The sequence below is a fragment of the Leuresthes tenuis genome, unplaced genomic scaffold, assembly GCF_036924035.1.
Source record: "Leuresthes tenuis unplaced genomic scaffold, fLeuTen1.0.hap1 SCAF_2, whole genome shotgun sequence".
NCBI classification, from domain to species: domain Eukaryota; kingdom Metazoa; phylum Chordata; class Actinopteri; order Atheriniformes; family Atherinopsidae; genus Leuresthes; species Leuresthes tenuis.
In genome coordinates, this window is record NW_027325356.1 from 22,083,896 (window position 1) to 22,101,269 (window position 17,374).

At 39.1% G+C, this 17,374-nt stretch overlaps 1 protein-coding gene across 4 annotated transcripts in view; it reads right to left on the bottom strand.

The window, feature by feature from the left end:
- Positions 1-17,374, bottom strand: part of syt7b (synaptotagmin VIIb) — a 112,853-nt gene that overhangs the window by 18,014 nt on the left and 77,465 nt on the right. For 3 of the 4 annotated variants that reach the window (XM_072380672.1, XM_072380670.1, XM_072380673.1), the window contains 2 exons: positions 15,930-16,277; positions 10,642-10,764 (listed from right to left, as the gene is read on the bottom strand). In XM_072380672.1, the coding sequence (XP_072236773.1) occupies positions 10,642-10,764; positions 15,930-16,277 (471 nt within the window). The remainder of the gene's footprint in view (positions 1-10,641; positions 10,765-15,929; positions 16,278-17,374) is intronic. The other variant, XM_072380671.1, reaches the window with a different exon arrangement.

A 17,374-nucleotide genomic window follows, 5' to 3' on the forward strand; every position in this document is an offset into this window, starting at 1 on the left:
TTGAAGTTTGATGTGTTGCTGTAGTCTTCCCTGAATTTTACAGTGAAATGACATTGCATTTTCACAGGGCTGCTGGAGTAGATAGTCAATTGGTTTGATGTGGTTTCTTAATCAGAGAGAAGTTTAAAATTATCTGGAATTAATAGAATATGTGAAGCACAAGATAGTTAGGATTAAGCAGCAACAAAAAGTTAGACATCTATCCAATGCTGATCTAAGCCATAGTTGATGTGTACATAATGCACCCATGTACAGTACACCCACTCTGACCTCCTTACCATGTCTTGCACATACATTGGGGCATAAAAACATAACATGCTTTTCGCAAGAAGAAAACAATATAGATACACAGAAATAGCCTTTCTTTTTGTAAAACATTTGGCATAATAAACGGGTGATATTTTCTAAAATTTAATAATGAATAAAGTATCAACATATTTCTAAAACCGAGGCTTGGATATGGCTCCCTGTTCCACTTCACTGACTTTGCTGACGTGTGGTGTGTTGCAAAAGTACTGCAGATGACATCATGTCGCAAGACAGGAGTAAAGCCATCATCCTGCTTGTGGTTGGCCTATAAGAACAGCAGAAATGCAGCCAAACTGAATATCAATCATCCAGCCATTGTCCATCTGCAGCAATAGTGTGTAACTCTGGACAGAATCAGAATCAACATTCATCCTGTCTACCTGAAAATCTGACTTTAGCCCAGACCTAAACCTGATCAAAAATCTTTGGCATTTTCTCCACAGGTATGTGCCGATGAATAATGAGACACATTCCTCAGAGCCAGATAAGGCCGTGTTTCTGCTCCATGAGGAGGCATTTTTTGGTCTTTGTTTGTTTTACTGGAGGTTGAACTCACTTCTGACCGTGATAGTGTTGGTCCGTTGACATTTGATTTCCTAGTTATCTCAACTTTGGCATTAAAAATTAAACAAAAATAGTGATGATATCGAGGGCCCAAGTGCAGGTGTCAGCAGGCAGGAGCCAAGCACGCAAAGAACCAAAACTTTATTAAAACAAAACAAAGACGCCAAAAGCAAAATAAACTCAAAAACAACTAAACTAAACAGAAGTGAAAACGCATGACCAAATGACAACAAAGTGGATTTAGCAATGAATAAAGGAAAAAGCGGAACGCATTTTATATAGAAAGTGAAGGACAAACAAAAGAGAGGTGTGGTATCTGGCAAAAAAATTAAATAAATAAATAAATAAAATCCAGGTGTGTAGGGAGAGCAGAAAGTAGAATAGAATAGAATAGAATAGAATAGAATAGAATAGAATGGAATGCCTTTATTGTTACTATACACAGTAAGACTAGATGAGAAAAGGAATGGACTGAGGAAATTAAACAAGATTACAAATCATGAAACAAAACAAAACCTCACATGATCTTAAAAAACCCTAACAGAAGAAAAGGAAATCTGAATCAAAAGCATTACAAAAGCCCACAGACCAGCAGACCTTGACAATATTGGAGTCCAGTGTGTATAAGCGGACAATGATCTTCCAACGAAGATCTACAATATTCACAGAAAGGGAATTTCAAAAAGTTGCTGTTGTACTCTGATCTCACGTTCAGTTATTAATCTCCAGAAGTCCCGCCAAAACAATTAGGTTAACCTGCCTTGGGGTATGAGAGAAGTTATAAAGTGACAAAGATTTATAGCATTCATTGCGTTTTCATTCTTGGCTTCATGTGGGCGAAAAGTAGGAAATAATATTGACTTCCTTATAATTTAGGTGAATTAAACAGGCTAGAGCTGAGCTTGTGTGACCGGGAACTGCATCTAAAAATGAACAATTTGAGCCAAACTTGAAATATTCATGCTTGGAACTTGTGCAGGCGTTTAACAGTAAGCTCAAAGGTGTGTGAGCATATACACGACATATCAGCAAAACTGTCCATAGAGTCATTTCATTCCCTTTTTTGGATGATTAGCAGTGAGGCACATTTTTTCAGAGCCTGGCCAAGCTGACAGTCATCTTTACGGCACAGGAGCACTGATATGACATCATCCCATCTTACAAAGAAGTATTGGAATTTGAAAGTAGAAATAGGATAGCAAACCAGAGTAACAAAAGAGCAACTCAAAAAAGAGGGTATTTTATGCAATTAGAGGAAACATGAAGACAGAAAGTTGACTGAGGTGGAGAAGGACTGAAAAGGGAGAGCTGCAGAGGCTAAGGAGGAAAATGATGAGGGGAGTGGGATAGAAATGAGAGGCAGAGAGAAAGGATGGGAAAGTGGACGGACGGGTGAGGACATGAGGGATGAGAGTTACCAGCAAGACCCTGATAGGAAGTGTGTCTCCATAAACATGTTGTATCTGGGTCTTGCTGATCATACAGTAGCCTGAGGAGACCATAAAACACAATAAGGTCCTATGTCTCATGATGGATGAAGCCGGTACTCCAATGTCAGCCCACTCAGCGCTCTCCTCCAGCAGGGACAAATCACTTGGCCACCGCCCCCCCTCAGCACGCAGGCTAATATAACTATATAACTAATGGAGCCATCTACAGAGATGGACTGACTTGATGCTCTTGGAATAGACTATCCCTGCCTTGTTCTTGAAATTTATCCACTGGGTGTAACTGTTTTTTGCACATTCATTCATTAAGAGGGAAGTAAAATGACCTAAAGCGAAGTCTTACCTATTTCAAAACAAGAAACAAAATCAATAAAATTTGATTTTTGACATCAAGAGCTGATCACCATCACTTTCTGTGACACTGCCCTCGCTTTCCTTTCATGGCCTCTCTTAAATCAGCAACCTGCTCGTAGCTACAAGCAGCAACCACGAAAATGGTGAATGAGCTCCAGACTGGGATCTGACAGATTCTTTAGAAAAGATGCTTCGTTTGTGCTGACCTACATTGCTTTTTCTTTCCAATCATCTTCCCTCCCAGGCCACTGCCAGTCCCAGAGGCTACAATTGGGACCAGTGGCCAGCCTGGAGAGTCATTAGGAGGTTTGACTCTCAGTGATTGCTGGCTCAGGCATACAACTGAAAGAGTCAGATATGCCAGCTGATAAAGGGTGACAACTTCCTGTGTTAGGGTTTGTTTTTTGGACTTTGGATTAGTTTTTTCTTGTCTTTGTTTCAATTTTGTTTTCTTGTTTGGGATTCTTGGTGTTTTGAGTGGTTGGGTTAATTTAGTATTGTATTTGTCTAATCATAATTTGTCTTTTTGTTCACAGTTACTCTATTGTTTTTTGTGTTTTGATTGTCTGGTCTTTTTCAATGGTTGAATCATTTCTTAGTTCTTTGTTTTACTCTTCTGTGTTCTTAGTTGGTTGTTTCTTTGAACTCTTTGATTGCTCTCTGTTGTATGTTCTTAGCTGCTTTACACTTGCTTGTATTCAATCTGTCTCAGCTGCTGTTACTCACTAATCAGTTCCCCCACAGTATTTATGCTCCTTGTTTGGTCACAGTCTTTGTCAGATCCTTGCTTTCACAACCTCCTAGTCAAGCGCCATAGTCTGTTCCTCTGTTTTCTCCCCATGTTTGTTTTTGTATTTGATTTTTTTATTTCTACCAGTATCAGTTAGTGGTTTTCTGGCATGGCTGCAATTGATTTCATTTGGGTCCGCATTTGGGTCCTTGTCTCTCAACTACTAAACTGATTGATTGATTAATACTATAATGTGTTGTAATGTGCAACTCGGCGAGTCCATGGCAACAACAACTCTGTCAAGATTAGAACTTTGATTCCCACTCAATCACATGTAAACACAGACTTGATTCAATAACAGCACCCAATGAAGGTACGGTAGACTGGTTTGGTCTTAATTTGTTTATCTTCAGCCCCAGATAATAACCAAATAAAACGTTTTCATCGAACAGCAAATAGCAATTCAAAGTGTTAAAGTTTAAAGCATTCAATTCACAGAGCATTATTTACCCTCCTTTGTCAAGTGTCTGTTGCTCAATGATGAAGATCAAGCCAACAACAGAATATGATCAAAATACTAATAAATATGCACTATTCAGAATATTACCTGAAATTCTGAATATGAAGGAAAAAAATGTTACTCTTCAGTGATTTTAATTTAAAGTTTCTCCCATCTTCCCACTGGAGTGTTCAGTTTTTCAAACATTTACAGTGACCAGTATTCATCTAAAGATCATAAATGTTCATATACACTGGAAGCAATCATATTAGACTGGAGGCCAGATGTTTAAACTGTTTACAGACAAAAAAATGGTTGGTGATTACACTCAATTCAGATAACGTGTCAGATAGAATTTAACATAAAACACAACAGCCAATTCTACAGCTCCGGCATTTCTCATCATTATCATTTCCACTGGTTTCCACTACTGACTTTAACCATGAACCGATGTACACTGTCTGCTAATCAATCATTTGCACATAAAAAGATCTTTTGCACCACATGTAGGCATGAGAGTCATGGCAACACGAGAGAAAACGTGTAATTTTACCAAACGTGAAACTGAGATACGCAGAGAAGAAGACAAAATTGGATTTGTTTTACTTTGTGGTCTGAGTTCTGAAATCACAAACAGAGAAAAAAGAAAAAATGACTGAATGAAAAAAGGAAACTAAGTGATCAACTCTGTAGGGTTACAGCAAAAGACCACGTTGAGGTAAAGATGAAATGATAACATCAGGAACGAGATGCAAAAAAAGAACTTCAGCTCACCAGACAAGGAGAGCATCAAGGCTACAACAGAGTCGATTTGTCACACAGCTCAAGAACAACAGCCTAATGAAACCTAAAGCAGTGCTTGAGTCAACTATAATCTTGTGCCAGACAATTTGTTCCCAAAATGTTTGTCTTCTTAAAGTTGAATAAGCGAGGCTGTCCAACGATGCGAGAGCAGCCATCCTTTAGCTTTTATACTTAGTAACCTCAAGGAAATAGCCTTTTGTATTTCATATTAAATTAAGTTGCCACTTTTTTTCGTTTCAACCTTGCCATATGAAACTTAAACTGCTTTAAAAATATATCCACACATGATCTGAAAAATGCAGGAGGTACTCACACTCTCACTGCACAATATTCCTTTTTAAATACAAACTTGTGTGTAGGAACAAGAGTATGAATCTTTTTGTGTACATGCATCACATATGCATCTGGCCCCTGGTATTGTTAGAAGACCTGCTGATGTGTTTGTAGTTAGAATATTTCTTTTTCCACCTTTGTTGGAGTCTTTTAGTCTGATTTTAATGGATAACCTTCACACATTTTTTTCTATTCTGTACTTTTTTCTGGTATGTTTCTAGAACTGAGACCGCCAAATGAAACATGTTTCAATGTTCAAGGTTTTAGTTCAGCGGAGGACTCAAATGCAGGCAAAAAAAAAAAAAAAAGAGGAGCAGGCAGAAGAGAAAATCAAAAGACTTCATTAATCCTACAAAATAAGGTGCAGTGAGACAGAAAGCCCAGCAACAATCTAAAACTAATCCATGAAAATACAGAAACACACTGGATGAAAGCCAGCAGTGGATAGCCATGGTTGAACATCAACAGAGGATCAAGCAAAGGACAGAAATAACCTAGGAGCTTATTTTTGGGAGGGGTGATTGGATAAGAGGATCCAGGTGAGTCACTTAGAAACAGATGTTGATTGGAGGGCAGGACTGAGATGAAGAGTAACTGGAGACAAATTGGAGACAGTATTCTGTGTTGAATGGAAAGCTGACAACAAGAAAACAAAGTTTAACTGAAAATTCCAAAAAGACAAAAGACTGTAACATAGTTTACTCCAATACTCCAAAAGGGATCCAGCTTCACATTCAGTGCTCTTTTAGTCTTTGCTGTTGTTTTCATTCCCATGTCTAATAGCTTGTTCAGAAACCTTATCTTTATATGGGAATGACTTTCAACATTCATTCATGGGTAAAGATGGAAGTAGACATCAGATGTGCACCTGCCAAAAATTTCTTGAAGAAAAAGATTTATTGCAGGCCATGGCTTTTTAAATTCAGCAAAAAGGAATTTGTATGCACATTTGAGACTTTGTGCAACGCACAGTTTACATTGTGGATATACACCCAGGATTCACAGAAAGAATTGAAATCAAATCAAAAATCAAAAACCTCAGTCACAGCCAAATTCAAGTGTGCTATTCTCCACAGTGATAGCCAAACACAATTAGCTACAGTCTCTTTTTTGACTTCATATTTCAAATACAGCAAATGATCCACATTTGGTTTGCATGTCCGCTCTCTGAACGCTTGAGTGGACATAACACATTGTTGGCTTGCACTGAATGTGAAAAGGCAGATGTATTCCATATTGGAAAGCATTGCACGTTTTACAGCTTTTACAAACTCAACATTCAGAGTGGAGGTTGTCAGGGGCCAGCGAACTCCTTTGGGTTTATTTATCTCTATGTGTGGTGAATCTCTGAGCTCATTAAGATGCAACTCGGCCATGCTACAGTAGCTTTCTGAGATGATAATAACACATACAGCCTCAGAGCCTTCATCATTGTTGTCTGCAGGTGGGTGATTATGTCCAGTCCACCACAGGGTTTTAGGCTGGTCTACCACAGTTAGTCAAAGTGACTCACATAACATGAAGTTAACCATAAAGTATCCCAGAACCTTCTCCTCCAGATTACTGGTCAGAAAGAATTCAAATACGGATTTTGACATTGAGTGTAAACTCTTACCACAGCTGCATTTGTGTTTTAAGTAATAGGATTAATATTTTTCAGGGAAGGTCTTGCTTATTCCAGCAACTACATAAAAAAAATCAAGGAGATAAATTGATCTCTCTAAAGTCCAGACCTGTCAGCTACCGAATAACTTTGCTATGTAATAAGACAAAAAACATGATAAAAGAGTGTTGTTTAGACATCGTGGTAATGGCACTGAATTCAAATTGAGCATCTGCAGTTCAAGAAACATAACATTACGTAGTTTCAACAAATTTCTCCTTGTACCATTTTCAGTTAAAATGATTTACAAAATATTGACTTTGTTCCTTGATTGCATTTTACACTTTTTGGAAATTAGGTTGTAAATGAGTCACAGTAACATCTCAGAAATCTTCTAACAATGTTAGAAGTTCTCATCATGGCTGCAGCAATATGCTGCCTCAGTGCACAAGCCTCTTTATCTCTTTATGGATGGAAGCTTATTTTAAGGGAAAAAAATGGAATCGATATGTTTCATGTCAATAATTTACTGTACAGCTGAGATGTAGATTAGCGACTGAATCATGAAAACACAATAAAGTTGCAATAATATGCTCTTATTAACGATGGATTAAATGACTCGGCATGCTGTGAAACAGATCACTCATACTAATGAACTGAATTTATCACCAACTGAGCTGTTCACCTTAGTTCTATGGAAATTTTAACTTTTTATTACACTCTAGTGGCTTTCCAGCCCACACATCCAGTGTTTCGTGTCAGTCCCACTGCTTTCATCAACCTCGTTTCCAGCAGCAACAAGCACCAACTGGCAGAGAGAAAGCAGCAAGATAGTGAACGTGCTGGAATATTAGGCGAGTAAATACTCAATATTTTTTGGAGTGGATGGACAGTTAGACAATTGATGATAATTTTAGTTTCTGCCAGTTGTTGTGTGATTCACTTTTACCACAATGACACTTCTTCTACTGTCCTTGCTCATGAACAATTATGGATACACTGCACAAACCGTCCTGTTATTTCTCTTTTATCAGATTTGTTATCTGTTCGAGCTGTATTTGATTGAATTTATAAACCAACAGAGTTTTGAACCTCCAGTGTTGTGTGAATTTTTGTCCTGTATCAAATCTTTCTAGAAAGCTGAGTGCAATGATTTCCCTTTCTTTCTGTCTCTCTTTCACTGTCTGACAGCTTCTTGTTCTGTCACATATAATCTTGGCGAGATCATCCCGTTGCATCGCACCGGTCTGCTGGGCTCCATGAAAATGGCCGGGAGAAAGGCGGCAGACTGACGCAGGGGGCTTATGAGGTAACTACAGAGGCAAAGGGATGAGAGAGACTGACAGATATGATGATGGAGAGCTGTTATTAAATGTGGAAGGACACTAGTCAACTTGGCCCGTGCGAGCCCTCTGGCTAAAGCCTAGCTGGCCAGCTTTGATTAGAGTTAACAGACCACCAGAGAGTGAGAAAGCGCAGGGGAGAGCATGATTTGGGGACAAGAAGTAGGATGGTCCTCATCTTGTATCCAACCCTGAAATGTTTGAATTAATTTTCAAAAGCATGAAAAGGATCATTATTGTTGCAATAACACCAGAAGAAAGAGGCATCTGTCATGTCCTTTTCAAAGGCAGGCCTCTTTTTTTCATCGACCACAAATTCACAGATGACCTAGTTAAAACAGCTCACTTGGGTGCAATGCAGAGATTTTTTTCTTTTAGAAGATTTTTTAAAAAGAATTAATAGAATTACAAATCTCACAAAGAAACAACAACGGGAATATAAAAGGGGAAAAAAATGTAGTAATGTATACACAGCTGCTTACGATGAACTACACCCAGGTTTACCCTCGACCCAGAGTCGAAGCAGTGGGCTAAGCACTTTATCCCTCAAACACTGATGTGATAAGAGGGCAGACTGTTCAGTTCTTTGTTCACCAGCTGAGAGACTGTGCTAGTCTCTGAAGGCTGCTGTGAGATCCCTGGTAGATCAGAGTGGTTAGCATATTTTTAGATGTGTGTTTCATGTGAGGAATCTTGGCTCTAAATAATGAGGGTGCTCTTCTCCTGTGCCTGCGATTCAAAGATCAAAACTGCAGTGAAGAGCTGCAGACAAGCAGACTTTCAAAGGCCTGGGTGAAGACTGTAGAGGACATGGAAGCTAAAATGTGAAATTGGTGAGAGAACGTGGTGATATGCAAAATAGAAAATAGAGAAAACATCAAGGTGAGCAAAAGAGAGGAATAAAGGGGAAAGCAGAGGTTTATAGTGTTGTGCTGGTAGTCATTGAACAACCTAATAATTAAAGGTAGAGAAAGCCAACTACTTTAACAGTAACAGCAAGGACATACTGCACTACTGAAATTACTAAGGTCAAATTCTTGGTATTGTTTCTGGGAATGAGAGGGATGGACCAAGGAGGAGTTTCATTTGAATGCCTACAATATGGTAAACCAACTTTAAGTACTGACGTGAGGATGCCATGTAAAGTTCTGATTAATTAACAAGACAAATCGTAATCTGTAAATCAAATCAACTTAATATTATTTCAAACAGCAGCAGCTTTCCTCAGTTTACTTGTCCTGTTTTTCCTTTATGTAACCCCAGACTGACTGTTGAGATCAGACCTTTGTGGGGGCCCAACTATTTGTTGCAGGTCACCCTTCTGTTCTCGCTACTATATGAATTGGGCTGATTATCATTTAGCAGAATAAATGTGAAACCGATTGCCTCCCAGTGGGTACTCCACATCAGCATTAGATTACACACAATAAGTTTTTTATTTGCCTATTGTGAATTTGTTTTGACTAAAAATATTAAAAGTGAATTAATTTGATTTCCTTATCAGGATAATCTTGCTCACAGTCTACATAAAATTTTGAAACACATAATAGATAAAAAACTAAAACAGATGTGAGAAAAGGCAGTAAGTCACTCGGGCAATGCAGTTGGCAAAGAAAAATGTTGCTATTATAAGTTTCTAGAAACCATGGATACATGGAATAACCATATAATGACAGTGGATTTGAGCTTACTGTCTGTTCTACCAACAGAAAACCAGTTTGTTTCTGGTTAGCACACCAGCTACACATCCAATCATTCAGTAGCAAATAGACACATCCAAACTTCGATTACTTGTTTTCAGGTTGTAGCACACGCACACTTGTGAGGACAAATTTGTCGCAAATCCTGTTTGGATTCAAATGGCTGTCGGAGTTGACTCAGTCGGAGTTGACTGGGTTGACTTTGGGAGTGTTGGGCTGCCTTAGAGATAACACTCTACAGTCTTAAAGTCAAGGGCAATAGTGATTTTAATGAGTTCCTCTTCTTTCTTTCTTTTGTCATAATCTTAAAATATTTCCAAACTACTGAGAACCCACCAGAGTCAGATTCTTTCTTCTTTTTAAGTGTAATGCATAAATCCTGCTCAATGTTGTTTCATAGCAGTGTTATTAATAGTCAAGATTAACTAGAGTAACTTGAAATTATACTACTATTACATTATTTTCCACAACAAAACTAATCAGCCACAATATTAAACCATTGGCGAGAAGTGAATATCGTGGACACCATTTTTTTAAACGAAATGTTCTGCTAGGTAACATCGAGTTCTGGCATCTTGGTGTGTTCTCACTTTGGACTATCATGAACATTGTTTCAGACCAACCACAGCCACCATAGCATGGACACACCTTTACAGCACCAGCCTCCCCTTGCAGAACAATGCAACTTTCAACAGCACAAAAAAAAGCTTTAAAAAAGCTTGTTCCTTCTATGGGATGCAAGGGACAAGCCAGAGCCACAGAGGCCCCAGTCTGCTACTCACAGAAGCCAAAAGACACACCAAGAGGTTTCAGGTTTATCGGATTAGAGGTTGATCCGTTGAGTGAGGTGGGGTGGGTGTTTGGGGGATGACAAACAGTTTCCACAGCTACTCCATATCTTTTATGTATAACTGACCACTTTCCTAACATTTGTCTCTCTTTTTCTCTCATTACCTTTTGTCTGGTGTGGTTTCATTTTCTTTGCTTGCCGGTGCTTCCTGAAGATCTGGGAGATTGGCAAAGTCATCCTGTTCAGCCAGCCCGATTGCTAGAGACAGAACAACCATCTTCCCTTCACTGGACACACAGACAAACACAAGACCACACAGGTACAGCATGTGGACAGATGCACACAGGGACACACATATTCCAACGGTTAAACACACATACAGGCAGGGACGGAACCACAGCAACACAACCAGCACACATTCATTTCATGTACAAAGAGAAAGTGGGAGAGAGGTGGTAGACTGTTGTGAGGACACGACAGTGTTTAATTTTTACAGATTCATCTTAACATACTTACAATGCATCTCACTCAAACCTGCAGGATTTCTTGCAAACGTCTATGCAAGGTAATTAACATCATATTCTCATAGCCAGTTTAATTCAAATAACATTACCATGACCTACATAAGGGAAAACACTTGGTTTATTCTATGTGTGGGGCCAACACCTCTATAAACTGTCATCAAATTTTTTTTGGAGGAGCATATTTCAACACTAACACATACATTCTGTGATCATCAAAGGTAAAAGGTGATTAGGAAACACTATCACCATACCCACAGCTGTTTAGAATGCACAAATCTAAGTTGATGAGTTTTCTCTTTTCTTGAGTTTTAAAATGAGACTGCACGAGAATTCGGGGAAAAAGAAGTCCCCGGAAGCAGTTCTTTCACTGACATTCTCTTACCAGTATTTCAAAGCTGTGCTATTAAAAGCCACATAACCTTTAAAATAGGACAAAGTTTTGCTCACAGATTTAAACAATGAGTAGTGCCTATGATCACTCAGTGTACTGTATGCTGTGGCATAAGGTGAAACCGTTTCTTCTGGAGAAAAAGAGATTACTTGGGTGCCAATTTATTTGTCACACACTGATTCTTTAGTGCTTCAACACTGACATTATGTTGTGTGGACTGAAGCAGAGAACCCTATGTATTTCTATTATTTAGACGTCTCTAGCAGTTTGTGTATCACAAAGGATGATAACAGTGATATTCAGTCCCAGTCAACCAATGACATGAAACCTGTTAGAAACTCCACAAGCTGTTTTTTTCTTGAAGTGTGATTCGTCATTACAGTGTGTCCTGTTTTATAAAGCAATTAGTGTGTGTTCCTTTTTCAGTCCACTGGAGTTACTGTGTGGTAGTCATGTTTGAATTACACCAAGCATCCTAAGCAGACCTGTTGTGAACTCTGTGGTTTTATCACTATCAGTTTGAACAAAAATAGTTGAAATAGAAAAGCAAAACCCCAAACGTGTATGGTTTAAGAGAACAATAGAAGCAAGTGAAATGATATGCAAAGCAGAAACAATAAAAAGAAAACCGTGGAAATCGAGTTGTTCTATAAAAAACAGCAACAAAGAACCATAAGAAGTTGATTTTCAGCCGTTATTGTCTCTGTAAACATGCCTGCAGCCATTCAAATTGCCTTTTACTAATGTGTGCTGCACCATGAATTGGTGGCCTTGACAAATGAATATTTTCCCACAACTAATATTGTAAGTAACAGTCACAAACAACAACCCACATTGAGGCACATGTTGTGCGCTATTCTTGCTTCTATTATTTCTTCGGTGCCTCTGCCATATTCTAATATAATCCATACAGTCTCTCACATACTGTGCGGGTCCAAGGACCATCATTACAACAAGTCATTATCCAGGCACTATTTAAATTCCTCAACATGCATTTCATTTACCTAAATTACATCTTTAGAAGTTTCTTTACATGAAAATGATTCCTTTATTACCTAAAAATGCCTTGTATACAAATCTACATCTTTGTCTAGTTTAGTATTTGAGAATAAAGGAACGTAAAAGTTAGCCCCTCCCTCTACTGCCCCACCACTCAACATTAAAAGTGTGTCTTATTTGTAAATCAAGAGATCCCAAAACAAATCAAAGGTTTCATTTTAGTGGATTAAAACCTCTTGGGAGGCTTTGCATCTCATCAGATGGTGTAAATATTTTTCTTTTCTTCTGCTTTGCTCATCAGTGTGACTCTATACTGCTGTATTATCTGTGATTGGTGTTTCCTTTCAGTTCCATGAATAAGGCTGTACTGTATCTGTGGCAAATACAACAGTCAACAAATGTTTTACATCTCAGGGAGATGTAGTCGCAGCTGAGATATGTGTCACACAGCTGGTGTGAATGCCCTCATATGTAAACATGGGAGCCAAAATGCAAATTATGTTGTTCACAATGTGCATGCCATGCTCCTAGTGTGAAGATGGCCTTATACTTTTGCCACCTGGAAGAGTTAGAGCCATTTGATAAAGAAACAGGATCAATCCTTGAGGTTTGTTATGTGTGAAACTGTGGCTGTTTGAATCTTTGATTTTGTCACTGGTTCACTGCAGTTACACAGTGGAAATGCAAAGCTATGGTGGAGGTGCTTGTTTCACTCATGATGGGTCTTCCAGCATATATATAAAAAAAACAGTAAATAGACATGTGTCAGGGTAAAGAGGGAGTGTTACTGAGGGCGGTAAAAGTTTTAATCTAATTATTCTTTTACTCTAGGAATTAGTTGCCAACTAACTTGCTTTTTATTTGCAGAGCTTCAGAAACTGTGATGTGAGACAAAAATTAATAAGAAAGAAAAATCAAAACTTATCTCAAATTGTAAATATCTAAATCCTTCAGTGATGAACCAAGCAGTATGGCAGAAATGAATACACAATGAGCTGTGCACAGAAGAGGTATGAGTAAATATCAAGAGGATCAAAAGATTTTCCAAAGTGAATCTTGTCATCTTCTTTTGATTTTTTTTTCTCCTTATTTTCTTCAGATCTTCTTCCTCTCATCTCTGTGAATAACACATTTTTCCATCCATGTGCTTATTATGGTGCATTTCTTCTCTAACAAGACACAGTTTGTAGAGGCAATATTGACAACAAGATGAACACATTAGAGCTCGAGAGACAGGAGCCCACCGGGGATATGTAAACAGCAACAACATGACGCTCATCGATGAGCTGAACGGATTTGTATAGATGACGGAAAAAGACGCAGGCACTCCAGCTAAAGGACGCTGAAATCATTACCACCTACAGCAGGTCTATTGATCTGAAATGAAGGCGAGGTGGCACAGGATGCAAGTGGAAGTGACGCTGCTGCATTTAGCTGTTCATACCCCACTGATCACAAATGCATGATATTCCCATTTCCTGCAGGGTCAACAACTGATGTGTCTGATCCTGGGAGATTCATAAAGATCGGGACTATGGGCAATGCCACCTCCCTATATATGAGACTAGTCTTACTTTAATGATGATTTACACAGGCAGGGAGGCCACTGGCCTGCAGGCAATGTTAATGGGAAGACAGTACAGTGAAAAGCTGTGGTTATGAATGTGTGTGCTTATGGTCAAGAGGGGAGGAAGGTATGAGGCTGCGTTGTTGAGCACATCATCTATAATCTATCGTTCAAGTCAAACAGAGGAGGGGAGTTCTCTGCACTCTGTAATTCAAACAATCAGAGACCTTTACACACCAGCAGCTCCCCTATTCAGTAGAGAATAGATCAGAAAATAGTTTGTGTCACAAAACTTGGGATGAGGGTGACAAGCTGTGTCTTTTTAACTGGAAGTGACAAACTTTATCGCTGATATGTTAGCATGAGATTGTATGCCTTGGTGTAAGCATGACGCGAAGCATTATGATGTATAAATTTGATCGGCGCTGTATTTGGTGTTATAACCCCCTTTCAGACATGCACTGCTTTCCATTAATCTGAGGGCAACTCCTGGGGCTTTTCTGTAAAATTTGGGTAATTTTATTGTCGGTCATGCTTTGTAACATAATGCACATCACTTTCAACATGACACAAGCCGTGACTTACAGCAGTCACTTTAACACACTGGCACACATAGCAGCTGCGGGTGAATTTGAAGTTGATCAGTTTTTTAGAGTAATCCATCAGAATGTGTCACTGAGTGCAGAAAAACCAGGACTGTTCAACCTGTACTATTCCATGGTTTTCCTTCCAATAGTTGCCTGTAGCACCTACAGTCACCAGCAAACATATTTAACCGTTATTTCATGTGAAATCCTGCGCAGTGTAGGTTAAAATACTTTTTCTCACAGCGTCTGAGCCAAGTCAATGAGAGACAACAATCTAATTTTGAAATTAGAGCTTCAGCTGCTGCTGCTGTTGTGTCTGATTACGTGTCAATATTTTCAGCTGCTTTCATGCACCACCAATTTATTTATTGCAATACAGTGTGCTTGGCTGTACAAAAAGGTTTTTGACAAAATTAAGTTTTTTTATGAGAAAAATATAACTTAATTACAAAAGGACTGACAAATCTTTCCGTTCGCCCCTTCTCATTTTAGATATTGTGATGGTAATGAAGTCTCGATTTGATAACAAATACGCTGATACTGTCGATGCCATTACATGCTAAAGAGTATAACAGTGAATGTTCAGTTAACTTGTATGTAAAATGTATAAAAGTTATATTTTCAGCTGCTTTCATCCACCAACTGAGCATTTGGCATGATGAAATGAAATTTTATGGCAACACGACAAGTTAGAAAACTGTGACCCTGTAAACAGATTTGTATTTCCTGTCTAAACAGATGTTAAATACTACGTGTCTTTCTCTCAAATGTGATAAACACATTGCTATTGCTACTGAATAAATAAGAGTTTAGAAACCCCTCTTTCCAAACTTACATTAGGAGAGCTACAAGCTACAAGGAGAGCTTTTTTTTTCTTCCCAAAGGAGCCTTCCTTGGTGCATGACAGTTAACATAGATCTCTATCTGCAACTGAATGTGAGACGTGGGCAACAGTCTAAAAAGTGCAACAATGATAGATCGAGATGTTCAATGATTTATAAGCCATAAGTAAACAACCACAAAAACTATAGGAATTAAAGACTTGATCAGACACTTAAAACATCATCATTATGTAGAACAAGTCAAATTCAGCTTACTGAATGTGGACTACTGATTTACCTTGACTGATTGCCCCTTTAGAGCAGCATTCTTGAAATTCTTTTCTTTAAATCATCTTGGCTACGGGAGACGAGAATCATCCTGGTTACAACCAACATGCTGCTATGAAGGGACCATGTCTATACACACTTATCTAATACACTTTTGATACCATCGGTACATTTTGCAGGTAGCTCTCTTATACTTTTACATGAGTAAATTTTCCCATAAGAAACTTTTCTTATCTTATCTTATCTTACAGAGCAGAAAACTTCATGACACTTACAAGAACGACTTGACGTCCAGACCTCTGTTGCGGATCTGCTCCATCATGTGGTCCCAGCTGCCTGGATTTGACCGTGATCGTCCAGCCCCGACTCCTCGACACCGGGAAGCTCCAGCCGGACTCCCCCGGACCCCCCGCGGGCCCCCACGGTGGCCCCCGCCGCCTGGACCCGTGTGTAGCTGGCCCAGACTCTGTGAAGTGACCGGGGGGTCGTTGGGACCCGGAGGGGGCTGGTGAGTGAGGGGCTGTTGGAGGCTCTGCTGCCGGACCAGGGGTCGAGGGCGCGCCACAGCTGAGGATGGGATGTGCTCCAGGGTGGAGGCAGACGAGAGAGAGGTGTCCCCAAAACTGAGGGGATACGTAGGAGCATAGACGAAGAAGATGGATACAACAAGGTAGATATTAGAGTTAGAGATGATGTGCATTACAGGCCAGGTAGTTATAACATGAAAGTATAACAGACGAAAGTTGAAATAAAATCGGTAACACATTTTTATGTTGATATCAAAAGGAAGTTGGCGAGAATAAAAATGGCAGAGCCATATGTAAATACAGGACTGATTGAAATGTCAGAACACAATGTTTGCAGTGAGAATTCAAGAAAGGGACAACAACAAGGGAAAGGAGAGAGAAAGAACAGAGTTGTCACAAAGCTTAGAGGACTGTCAAACGTCTGGATGATAACAGCTGTGTGAAAGTGTATGAATGTCTGAGTGGCCCTGCAAAACAAACCTATGCTGGAGTGAATTTAAATTCAAGCTGAAGTATAAGTATCGCTATCACTTAATCTGGGTCTCCATCTTCAACCCCATTTTGTTTCTGTATGTTATCTTTCTCCCCAATTAGCCTTGACCTACTTCTACCTTTTTGCCTGTTTCCTTCAATTTACCATTAAGCTCTTTTTTGTGCTCACAGTTTTCCCTTTCCACCCTTCTTTTACCTTTGAGCTTTTGAAGTCAGCTTTCTGTATCTCCCCTGTCAATTAATCTTTTCCCCACCATCATTCCTCACATCACTCCATCTCCACGCCACCTTCAATCACTGCACTTTAAATCTGCTCTCTAATTATTGGTCTGCTTCTCTTACAATCCTGTAAAACTGCTTCACCCCTTATCCTCCCCTCAATCACTGCCCTGCCTGATGACTGTAAGCTTGTGCTAAACAGCTCTGTCTGGAGCTAATGCTGTGAGGGAGGATTTACTGCCTGGACTTGATATGTGTTAGCTGAGCTCTTCGGTATTAACTCTGCTCTAACTCTATTGGAGAGCTGGGACACAAGCACCTGGAAACAAGCATCCATCTATCTATCTATCTATCTATCTATCTATCTATCTATCTATCTATCTATCTATCTATCTATCTATCTATCTATCTATCTATCTATCTATCTATCTATCTATCTATCTATCTATCTATCTATCTATCTATCTATCTATCTATCTATC